Source organism: Cervus canadensis, chromosome 3, assembly GCF_019320065.1.
Source record: "Cervus canadensis isolate Bull #8, Minnesota chromosome 3, ASM1932006v1, whole genome shotgun sequence".
Lineage (NCBI taxonomy): Eukaryota > Metazoa > Chordata > Mammalia > Artiodactyla > Cervidae > Cervus > Cervus canadensis.
Genome location: NC_057388.1, coordinates 47,224,605 through 47,237,139, shown reverse-complemented (window position 1 = coordinate 47,237,139; position 12,535 = coordinate 47,224,605). Strand labels below are relative to the sequence as shown.

Sequence of the window (12,535 nt, the reverse complement as noted above, 5' to 3'; positions counted from 1 at the left end):
CACTGTGTATGAAACAAGTTGTTAGGAAACTAAACAAAGGTTCCCATTTGAAAACAAAAAGAGACCAACCAGATAAAAATGGTGGTTTAGTTGCTAAGTCTTGTCCAACTCTTGCAACCCCATGGACCGTAGACTGCCGGGCTCCTCCGTCCATGGGATTTTCCAGGCAAGAATACTGGAGGGGGTTGCTATTTCCTTCTCCAGAGAATCTTCCCACCCCAGGAATTGAACCTGGGTCTCCTGCATTGCAGGCAGGTTCTTTACCAACTGAGCTATGAGGGAAGCCCTCAGATTGATCCCTTGGTTCCTGTTAATTTGACCAGTACTCTTTGGGTAAAATACATTGCCCTCATCTTAGAGATTTGGAAATATTTATTCATTGGGAAGAAATAATGTAGTAAGTACAGAAGCCAAGAGGGGAAACCTGCCTTGGCTATTGTACAAACTGCTGTGACGAGCTTTAGGGTGCAAGTATCTTTTCAAATCATGGTTTTCTCCAGATATAACCCATGAGCGGGATTGCTGGATCATACGGTAGTTTTATTGCAACATGGATGGATCTGGAGATTATCATACCAAGTGAGGTAAATCAGACAGAGAAAGACAAATATTGTATGACAACACTTACATATGGAATGTAAAAAAAAAAAGTGATACAAATAAGCTTATATAAAAAAAAAAAGAATAGATTCACAGACTTATAAAACAGTTTTACGGTTACCAAAGGGGAAAAGTTGGGGGAGGGATATATTAGGAGTTTAGGATTAACATATACAAACTGCTAAATATAAAACAGATGATCAACAAGGACCTACTGCATAGCACAAATACTCAATATTCTGTGATAACTTGTATGAGAAAAGAATCTGAAGAAGAATGGATATATGTATATGCATAACTGAATCACTTTGCTGTACCCCTGAAACTAACACAGCAGTGTAAATCAACTATACACTACTATAAAATAAAGATTAAATTTTAAAAAGGAAGCAATAAACATTTTAAAAAGGGGGAAATTTGCAAATCTCTGAAAAGTTTCGTGTAGCTGATTTCCCCGCCAGGACCATACTGGACAGCGTCTCCTGGGGTTTCCTACTTTCTTCCCCTCTGGCCCTGGGCTGCCCTGGCCTGGGAGGTGTAGAGAGGGGAGGGCAGTGGGGCTGGGGGGGACAGCCTGAGTGGCAGCAAGAGGGCGCTGGTGTGGCTGATGGGGTTTCATTCTCTCAGGCTTCAATTTCGTTCACATGCTCAAAACCACATTTTGGTTGATTTGTGGAAACTGTTTAGAGTCAAACAGGCCCTACTGGTTGAGCCTGTGCAAGGGGTAGCTGAGGTGTCAAAAAAATATAAGCACAGTTAAACCACAACCCACTTTGCTCACTTTCAAAAGGTCACAGCTAATGGAAGAGAAGATCTCTCTACCCAGGCATGTAATTGCTATCAAGCATACTAGGCTGTGGGTCATGGTTCCCCATTATGGAAGCATATGCAAGTGCACACTCAGGTGTTTCAGTCGTGTCTGACTCTTTGCCTCTCTACGGACTGCAGCCTGCCAGGCTCCTCTGTCCATGGGGATTCTCCAGGCAAGAATACTGGAGTGGGTTGCCATGCCCTCCTCCAGGGGATCTTCCTGACCCAGGGATCAAACCCAAGTCTCCTTTGTCTCCTGCATTGCAGGCGGATTCTTTACTGCTGAGCCACCAAGGAAGCCCATTTAAATACACAGTGCCTCCAATTAGCTCCTAAGTGAGTTGGGAAACTTATGCCCAGAATGTTCAGATGCTGCTCCTTCAACCACGCCCTTGACCCTGAAGGAAAGAGCAGACAGGACTCCTTGCAGCACTAAGATCGTCCTTGACATTCCACCAGCCACTTGTGCTCTTCCTTAATCTGAGACTTACTGAGGCTGGTACGTCTTGGTTTCACTTTCTCAGTGTAGATGGGAGGACACAAGATCCAATCCCTGAACCAAGCTGCATGGACAGATGTGAGATGCTTTGTTCTCACGAGAAAATAGACATGGAAGACAAGGCTTGACCTGTGCAATTGAGTGTCATATACTGAATCACCCAAGGCCCCATAAAGGCACTAACTGACTTTAGAGTCAACCTGAGTCAACTAGCGGATAGTAAATCAGACGACAGGGCGACAGGGGAAGAGCAGAGGCTTGTTCAGCAGTGTGAGCACGAAGAGCAGGTGTCCACCCACACACACACACCCAGCAGGTCCAGAGTGGGGCCCAGACCCTGCACTCCATCCATCCAGTCCCAGAGGGAAGCAAGGCTTCATGGCTGAGGTCAAGGCTTCAGCTCTCACAGTCCGACCACAGGGCACATTCAAGTCACACCCTCATTTCTCTTGTCTCTGCTCTGAAAGCCAGCATCTAGGGGGCCATGCCCTCCTAGGAGGACTAGCCAAGTCATACTGGTCCAGCCCAAGAGTTTGGGGGAGAGCTCTTTCTCAGGTTAAAATCACACACTGATGTCTGGCTCAGGCCCCAGCTAGGATCATGGTGTAGACATGGGTTCACTCCTGGGACAGGATGCTCTCATCGTAATGACACCACTGAAGTCTTGAGGTTTTAGTCCAAGGCCAGACCCTGGAGCTCCCACCTCCCCTCTCTCCATGTAAGAAGCTCCCCCTGGTGAGGCCCCAGCTCCTCAGGAAGCCTCTAGCTGCATTTCTGTCCTGTGGCCCATTCTTAGACTGAGCACAGGTGGAGTCGATTGACATCCACACAAATGACCATTTCCACCCAAACCAGTGCCATTTTATCTATACACAACTAAGTGTTTCTGGAATAGCACAATGAATTAAAAAAAAAAAATCCAAAAACGAGTAGACATGCTGCCTTCCTATGAAGCATTATGTTGAACATTCTTGTTTGAAAAAGAATAGCTCACAATATAATTGAGTTTATTTTAATTCGAACCAACTAAATACAAGGGAAAATGATGGCAATAATTTCATGGTGTAGTTTCAAAGAAGAGTATCCAGACTAATTTAGATCATTCTCTTAAGAGAAAGATACTGTTTCTGGAGACTTTTGGTATGTATTCATAATCCCTTGTGTCCCCCTTATACACATTAGGCCAAATGCATGATGCAAAACAGGAAAAATAAAACTAATTATTTTGATATGTAGGAACTTGTTACTTTTTAAACTGTACAAAAAGGGCATGTGCATGAGTTTAAAAAAAAAAAAGCAAGACAAATGTAGGGTCTTAAGAAATACTGGAGTAGGAAATGGCAACCACTCCAGTATTCTTGCCTGGAAAATTACATGGACAGACGAATCCAGTGGGCTACAGTCCATGAGGTCCCAAAGAGTTAGATACAACTGAGCACATACACTAAGAAGAAATATAAAAGAAATCTCAGACACAAAACAAGAAATTCCATTCGGCAAGTCAAAATAAAAAGATGTTTTGCTTATGATGAAATACTACTGGCAGCTTTTCATGAAGAGATCAGATTCAGTCTCCTCTGAATACAGGGTGGACCATGACATTCTCTTACCATCCTCAGGCAGGTGACTAAATGGATATGGATATGGCACTATGTCGTGAGATACTACAATCAATATTAGCTGTTCAATAACATCAGCAGTGAATGTCACCTTTTCAGCCTTCAAAAGGATCTCATCTCTGCTGTTTTTCTCTTTTTTGGTGACTTTCAGTGAGGGTTTTTTCATGGTTAGAAAGAGAGAAAATAAGAATATTTGAGATGTGGTGTAAAAAGGCAAAGTGCTACATTTTGCCCTACATTTTCATTAAGAAGTTTATGTACTGTACATGGACTGTGTTTTAGACACTTAAAGAACCGTATGGAAGGCTATCAAAGGATTTATTTTTATAATAAATTTTAGAAAGGGATCGACGATTCACATGCCCACATTTCTGTTTTAGGTCTGAACACTATTGAAGAAAGACAGGTGGACGCACGTTGAGTACCACTGATGCAGTACAAGGCTTCCATCTGCCACTGCTTGTCTTTCTTTCCACTGTTGTTTTTCTATGTAGATGTCACCTCAATTGTCACTTTATTTTCTACTTAACATTTCACCACAGCTGAGCTATACATCTCAGGATGGTATAAATGATAGTCCCAGAATACTCTTTCAGCAAGTATTCCATTAGCTTTATATTTGGCCCCACACCTCACCAAAGCCTTCCTTTCAGGACACTGAGTCTTTCATCTAGGTTGCAGCTGAGCATGTCTGACTTTGTGCTGCAGAAGAGGAGCTCAGGAACTAGGCCTGGTGTGCGTGCTGAGGGACTCACAGCTTCCCTGCCCAACCCAAGTCCGCTTTCCTCAACATGTCCTCACCACTCCTTCTCCTGGGCTTCAAGGCAAAATTAGCCTGAAAATTAGCATAGCTATACACATGACTGAGTGATTTTTAAAAAATACATATTAAGGAGGCCCTGGGTACAATTAATATAACTGGAAAGGAACCTGTATTTCAGTTGGAAGTGATTGCTATCTTTATTCTCGAAGCTTCATTTCAGGTGGATCCTTCAGCTGATCCCTCCCAGTACCCTATCTTTAAAATTTCTGAGGACTTGATGCAGAGATAGGGGGACCTGGCCCTGTCCCCTGGTCCTCACTGCCCCCTGGTGCAATTTAGGAGTCCTCCTTTGAACACACACACACACCTGATTCTCATAATTTCCATGTTAAGTGGACCCCAGACATCATTTACCAGAAACTGTCCAGATTCAGTCTTCCCTAGTTGTTCAGGAGGTAAAGAATCTACCTGCAATGCAGGAGACACAGGAGATTTGGGTTCAAACCCTGGGTCAGAAAGATCCCCTGGAGGAGGGCATGGCAACCCACTCCAGTTTTCTTGCCTGGGGAATCCCATGGACAGAGGAGCCTGGTGGGCTACAGTCCCTGGGGTCACAGATAGTTGGACACAGCAGAATGACAGCATGCACACACATCCAGGTTCAAGGTAAACAATAAGCCCTTCCGTTTCCTGAGCTCTTTCTCTGCCTCTGGGACTGGACCTCACACTGTGCTCACATGATCTTGTTACTCTCCATGCACCCCCATGACATCCCTTTTCACAGAAGGAAAAAAGGAGGTGAAACCCCTTGCCCAAAACACACAGCTATCATATTATTTGGAAATTTTAGTCTCCCACTGATGGTACCCTTGGAGGATACAACCCAGTGCTGGCTCAGATAGCAGCAGGACTTTTCTGCAAGGATGGTTGTTCTGGGCTTGTCTTTTCCTCCCAGATTAGCAGGGCACTCACTGCTCTGTGGGGATAAAGTGGCCAAAGAGAGCATGAGATTTGTCTCCAGCCAGACCTGGCTTCAAATCCCAACCTAATTCTTCTTGGGCATGCAGTGACTTAAAAATCATCTCTTTTGGGGAAGGGATAAATTAGGAATTTGAGATTAATATATATACATTATTATATATAAAATGGGCTTCCCTGGTGGCTCAGTTGGTAAAAAATCCGCCTGCAATGCAAGAGACCAGGTTCGATCCTGGGTTGGGAAGATCCCTTGGAGTAGGGCATGGCAACCCACTCCAGTATTCTTGCCTGGAGAATCCCCATGAACAGAGGAGCCTTGTAGGCTACAGTCCATGGGGTCGCAAAGCAAAGGACACAACTCTGAGACTAAATCACCACCATATATAAAATAAACAACAAAGACCTACTGTATACCACAACGAACTCTACTCAATATTTTGTAATAAACTATATGGGAAAAGAATCTGAAAAAGGATATATATTTTGTTTTAACTTTTATTTTAGAGTATAGTACAGCAAAGCCGTACAGCTGAAACGAACACAACATTGTAAATCGACTATACTCTAAAATAAAAGTTAAAACAAAATGAAATAAAATAGCCCCAGCTTTCCCCTTTTCTAAACCGAAGATATTCTTTATCCCACAAAGTTTCAGGATTTAATAAAACAATGAACATAAAATCAGCCCACTGCCAAAGCACATTTGATGCCCAATCACCGATTGTATTCCTATTTTATTACTCCACCAATATCCGTTAGTGCTTCTCAGAACTGTCTCGTTTATCATTCCACGCCTCACCCTGTGGTCGGACTCTTGTCTCCTCCCTCTGGCCCCTCCCTCCTCCGCCCCTCCCTTATTTCTCTCACCAGTTGCCCCCGACAGCCTGGGAGAAGCACCCACTCAGACCCTGACCTGACCTCCATCACACACCCAGGTGTGGAGGCTCCGGGCAATCTGAGCCCCACCACCATGGGCTCTTCCCTCGGGGCAGGGGGCGGAGCCGCGCTGGGCCGCCTGGCCCTCCTCTGGGCCCTCGTGGCTCCAGGTGAGTGCCCGCGCCTTCCCCGGGGGGCCGGGCGGGACGCGCCCGGAGGCTGCGGGCTCAACCTGCCCTCTCTCATCGCTTGCAGGTATCCAGCAGGACCTCAGGGTGCTGCAGCCGTCCGTGATGGTGGGGCACGCGGGCAGAGCTGTCACCATGTCCTGCCAGGTCAGCAGGTCTGTGGATTACGTCCACTGGTTCCGCCAGCTGGAGGGCCAGGCCCCCGAGAGGCTTCTCTATCTAGCCTTGTCCAAGCGGGATGTGCAGTGGGATTCGGTCCTAAGAGGTGATAAAGTCAGCGCGGCCCGCGGCGCGGATGGCAAGAGCTGCACCATGTCCCTGATGAAGCTGGCGAAGAGTGACGAGGGCGTGTACTACTGCGCTGCCTGGAGGTCGGCACAGCGGGGCGCGCAGCCCCGGGCTCTGCACAAAATGCTCCGAGACCCACTGCTCGCCCAGACCTGGCCACTGCCGCCGCCTCCGGGTCCCTTAGGTCCCCCTGGGGTGATCTCTCAGTATCCTGACGACTCCCCGCACTCTAGGGCTTCTGCGGGTAAAATCTGATGGGAGCTGAAGCTGACCTGGGTAAAAAGCTGTGCAGATGGCGGGGACTTTTCCAAAGATCGTCCAGTTCAGCTTGTCTGCAGCATTTGGAGGAAAATCTGGGCTGCCCAGTCCAACAGCTACTGAACACATCCAGCTATTGAGCCCTTGAAATGTGCTTAGTTCAAGAGTCCAAGCTGAGATGGGCTGTATGTCTATAACACAAGCTGTATTTTGAGGATAGTCGCAGAAAAAAAGAAAGTGGAATATCTCCGTAATTATTTTTATATTGACTTACTGTTGAAATATTTTGGATATCTTGGACTAAGTAGAAATAGTCCTAATATTCATTTTAAATGTCCTTTTTTTTTTTTTTTTTTAATGCAGAAGCCAAAACATTTTCGTCTATGGCTTGAATTGGTGACTCACATTTATTTCTAAAGGATAGCTCTGGTATTGACTGAAAATATAAAAATCTGACCATTTCCCTCGAAGGATACATAGATAAAATGTCACATAAATGATTTCAAGGGTGAAGGACTGTAGATCTGCCACAAAATGTTTGAAAGCTGAGCCTGGAAGTGTATGCCTGATTCCAGTCTCTAAGTTTCTCACCCATTGTTACCATTTTGCGGGGGAAGAGACAGCAGTTTGAAGCCCAGGAAACAATATTGGCAATGTCTCAGTGTCCTCCTCTATTGGCATGCCTGACATTCTTGAGTTTGAGTTGATAAAAATCTGCATGGTGATGCAGTTAACCCTGGATGATACATCAGGTTCTCTGCTTTACTCTTGTTTTTTTCTTTTTAATTTAGTTTATTTTCCTCGAAGTATAGTTCACAATAGTCAAAACATGCAAACAACCTAAACTTCCATCAATAAATGAATGAATAATGTCAATGTATGACAAAAACCACTACAATATTGTAAAGTAATTAGCCTCCAACTAATAAAAATAAATGGAAAAAAAAAAAGATGTGGTGCATATACACAATGAAATACTACTCAGTCATAAAAAAGAATAAAATAATGCCATTTGCAGTAACATGAATACAACTAGAGATTATCATACTAAGTGAAGTAAGTTAAAAATAGAAAGACAGACACCCTTTTATATCACATATATGTGGAATCTAAAATATGGCACAAATGAACCTATCTATGAAACAGAGGCAGATTCAGGGGCATAGAGAACAGACATGTGGTTGCCAAGGGGAAGGAGGGTGGGGGAGGGAAGGACTGGGAGCTTGGGATTAGCAGATGCAAACTATTATGTATAGAATGGGTTGGCAAAAAGGTCCTATTGTATAGAACAGGGGAGCTATATTCAATATCCTGTTATACACGTCTCCTTGAATGTCACCACATATGGAATTTTGAGTGAATCTCTGGCTATTCTGCTCTCTTCTATAAAATGAGAAGGTTGAACAGCTAAAAGTATATGCCTCTGATCTCTGCATTTACAGGAAAATCACACAAATCACTTATCACTATATTCACTACCTTCTTATGAAAAGAAGGGAAAAAAAAGCCTGTGTCACTGATTCTTCAACCCCAAAACAGGAAAGAATAAAATCTTTTTGAAGTTTAAGCTGAATTTAGACCCTTTTCAAGTGGAAATTCAAAGTTTATGTACAGCTTAATAGCAATGGTAAAACAATGAATAAAAGGAAAGTGTAAAAAATTCTGAATTGGTCCTGCAGATTCCTAAACTCATTGTCTACCTCCCTGAGCTCCGATTTTGCCGTTAGAAATGTATAATTCACATATGCTTTCCTTCTGAAAGAGCCCAACCCCCAACCCTTCCCTGAAGGCCTAATTCAAAGCTGAGATCCCCCAGTATGTGTTAGAAGAGGTGGAGGTAAAGGGGACAGAAGCTTACTCTAGCTCTGTTTCACGTTCGTTCACTTCATCTTCCCCATCATCCTCATACAACTCTTTCCTGTTCTTGCAGCCACACCAATGCCAGACTCCACAGAGAGTGAATTTTTTGAACTGGTGACAATGTGGCCAACAAGAACCAGCTCGTCACCCATGTCCTTACAGAGCTATTAATACACGGTCCACAGTCCCCAGGAAGAGACAGCCCAGTGCCCCTGCTGTGAACCTCGACTATGGCGTGAACCCTATTCTCACCCCTCACTGACTCCAGCTTTTCCCTTATGAGCTCTGTGACCTTGAGCAAGATCTTCACACTTTTAGGCATCAGTTTTCTCAGGTCTAAAGCAGAATATAACCGTTCCAAAATGTCTCTCTCTTGGAATTATACCACTTAATGTCAGTTGCAACCTCCACGGTGATAGATTAGCTCTTTTCTGCATGAAAATCCTACTGAGACAGATTTAGAAACCTAGAGCATATCTTTCTTGGGTGATCTTGTTTTCAGGGTAGTCACTGCCAGGATGAAAGAAATGGTCCCAAGACTGTCACTTACTTTGGGAAGCATTTTAGCTAGTCTGTCTCTCTCAAAGTGAGGGATGCAGGATGGCAAAGGCATGGCTGTGTATTGTGTTGATGCCCAGGTCATGTTCATTGAGGGCAGTGTGATAGAGTAGAATAGTAATAGATTTTTACTAATTTTTTAAAAACTGTATTGGTATATAGTTATGAATTTTTGAATCAAACTTTTCTGACATTAATTTTCCATACCTCTTTGGCACAGGAAAAATAGGACATTTACATTCAGCTCCTTCCTTGCTCAGGTTAGGTGTGAGATGCGTGGGGATCTCCCTGAAGGACAAAGATGGGTGTGGCTGCCCCACAACCTTGACCATGAAGCTCCATCACAGAGTGTGTACTGGGAGGCAAGGCTGAGATCTCTAGGACCCCGTGACAGAGAGTTCTTCTGTCAGGAGATACCAATGATATCATTTAAGTCAAGGAACTAAGGGATGCAAAGGGTGTACCCCAGGCCACATTAGGGCCCCTCCGTGGTATCTCTGTGACCTGCCTCCTTCCAAAAAGAGAAGGAACAGAGAGGAAGGAGATACAGGTCATGGATCCACTGAACTCCTGTGTTATATCTGGATTGTGCTATGCATCTTCCTTGTAATGATGTGCGACATCATTATATATAATGATGTGCGACATGTGAGACACAAAACGTGTTCTTACTATGTTTTCAGAGTTAGAACACTGAGTGTCAGATAGCAAATAAATCAAGCAGGTAATAGGCAAAATTAGAATTAAAATCACTTTGTTGTACACCTGAAACTGACAGAACATTGTTAATCAACTATATTCCAAAAGGAACTAACAATTGTTTTAAAAAGAATGAAAAACAGTATTGAAAGATTCCATGTTCCCTACTGTAGCACACTGGACACTTGGTATTACAGAAATGTTTGCATACCAGCTCTATCATTTTCTACCTGATCATCCATCCTTATGTTACATCCCCATCTCTGTGGAAACTTGTTTCTTGGCTCAAAATACCATCATTTACATAAAAGGAGCTAATGAGTGCAACCGTTTTTGAAAATACAGTGTAAGCACTATATTAAAGAATTACAGCTTTATTTTAACATTTTTCTTTTGTACCAATAATATCTATCATATAGATTTATCTCCACAGGGAAGGCACTATGCCTGATGCAGTAAGGGATTTAACAATGACAAGGTGGGTCTGGAGTGGACATGAGGATGGTCAGGGTCAGTCCTGTCTGTGTCCTGGCAAATCAACAGCTCATCTGTACTCAGGGGAGCATTCAGCTGCTTCTGGCAATTGCTTTTTCTCTTTATCCAATTGAGTGGCTTAAGATTACAGAACAGTCTGGAAGACATTTCTTCTTTTTTGTAAGGTTATAGTGTGTTGAAAATTAAAATTAAGGAGTAGTAGAGGAGTACTAGAGGACTTTAAAAGAAATACGAGGAAAAGAAAAATAGAAAATAGAAGAGAAAAAGGAAAGAAAAAGAAAAAAAAAAGAAGAAAAAAGAAAAAAAAGAAAAAAAAATTTTTTCCCCCTAATTAAAAAAATCATAAAAATCTATGAAAATGAAAGTTAAGGAGTAATGGGGGAGTAATAGGGGATTTTAAAGGAAAATAAAAGAGAAAAAATAAAAAATAAAAAAAAGAAAAAAAAAGAGAAAAAAGTAAAATTATATCTAGGAGTTTCTCTAGAGCTGTTGCGGTCAGTGTGGGTTCGGCTCAGTTTCAGATAGCTCCTCGTTCCAGCTTACACTTCTCGGTATCTACAGGCCCCTTGCGGTGTAGTCGGTGTTTTCTAGAGGGATTTTAATCTGTTGCACCAGTCCCTTCTGAAGCGGTTCCCTTTGTTTATTTGACTTCTGTTTGCCGGTCTCTTCAGAGCCTCATTTCCGCCCTGACACAGGCGGGCGGAGGTGGACTCTTATTCAGTCAGCTAGTTCCGTCGCTCTGCGGGGCAGGGAGGGGCTGGCGCTGCAGGAAGGGGGTGGCGCTGCAGGGAGGGGCTGGCTCTGCGGGGAGGGGCTTGCGCCGCGGGGACTGGCTGGCGCTGCCGGGAGGGGCTGACGCTGCTTTCTCCGTCTGCGCTGCTCAGGCTCCCGGCTGTTCTATGTGGAGCGCGCCCCGCGCTGCGCGAGGCTCCAGCCCTCAGGTGTTCCACAAAAGCGCGGAGCGAAAAGCTGCGCCTGCTCTCTGTGCCTTCCCCGTCAGAGCGGTCCAGGCAGCCAGTGGCTTGGTGGGCGCACTCTCCCCAGGTGTGGCGCACCCACTCCCTTCCGCGGACCCAGTCTCAGTTTCCGCTGGCGCCAGTCGGGCGCGCGCGCCTTCCGCCCTCCGCGTCCCCAGCCCCAGTCCCCGCCCGCGCCGGTCGGGTGCCTGCGCCCTGTGTCTCGCCGCGACCTTCCCCTCCCCCCTGCCTCCTGCCTCCAGCGGGCCTGGGCCGGTCCGCAGCCTGCGAGCTCTTCTCTGGACTTTCTCGGTCTCTTTGTTCTGCGAACGGCAGGCAGTGTGTTCGGGCCGGTTAATGTACTCTCTCTCTTTTGGTCTCCCACAGTTCAAGTTGGCACCTCACAGAAGCTCCCTCCGATTGTCCTCAGGGCACTCAGGCCCGGACCCTACCCCAAGCAATGCCGCCCAAGACTCCCTTCCTGGGACGAATCTCCGTCCTCAGCTCTTTTGTCTCACTTTTTGTCTTTTATATTTTGTCCTACCTCCTTTCGAAGACAATGGGCTGCTTTTCTGGGTGCCTGATGACCTCAGCTAGCGATCAGAAGTTGTTCTGTGAAGTTTGCTCTGCGTTCAGTTATTCTTTGGATGAATTTGTAGGAGAGAAAGTGGTCTCCCCGTCCTACTCCTCCGCCATCTTGGCTCCTCCCTCCATTTCTTCTTTCATCATAAGAGAACGGGCCTTAGCTCTCAAATTTTAGTTTAAATAAGGAATTTATAATTTCAGGTAAAATAGTATTCTACAAATTTCTTCTTTTAGCCTATGAAAGATAATAAGTCATCACAGAACTTGTGTTCTCATTTCTAATTATTGTGGTAAAGAATCATGTTGCCTGTCACTAATTATTATAGAAGTACAAATCAAAACAATGAAGATTCACCTCACACTGGTCAGAATGCATCATTAAAAAGTCTGCAAATAACAAATGCTGGAGAGATGGTGAATAAAAGGAACCCTTAGACTGTTGATGGGACTGTAAATTGCTGCAGCCACTGTGGAGAACATTATGGAGGTTCCTTAAAAAACTA

General features: G+C 44.6%; 1 non-coding gene and 1 gene segment (V, D, J or C); one reads left to right on the top strand and one right to left on the bottom strand.

The window, feature by feature from the left end:
* Window positions 1-210: 210 nt before the first annotated feature.
* TRNAC-GCA lies at window positions 211-282 on the bottom strand. Its single transcript has one exon. It is a non-coding gene; the product is annotated as a tRNA-Cys (tRNA).
* A 5,848-nt stretch (window positions 283-6,130) lies between these two features.
* The window catches only part of LOC122438333, a 24,873-nt gene continuing 18,468 nt past the window's right edge, over window positions 6,131-12,535 (top strand). Inside the window, 3 exon segments of the C gene segment in view lie at window positions 6,131-6,315; window positions 6,401-6,704; window positions 12,116-12,117. Of these exon segments, the coding sequence occupies window positions 6,240-6,315; window positions 6,401-6,704; window positions 12,116-12,117 (382 nt within the window).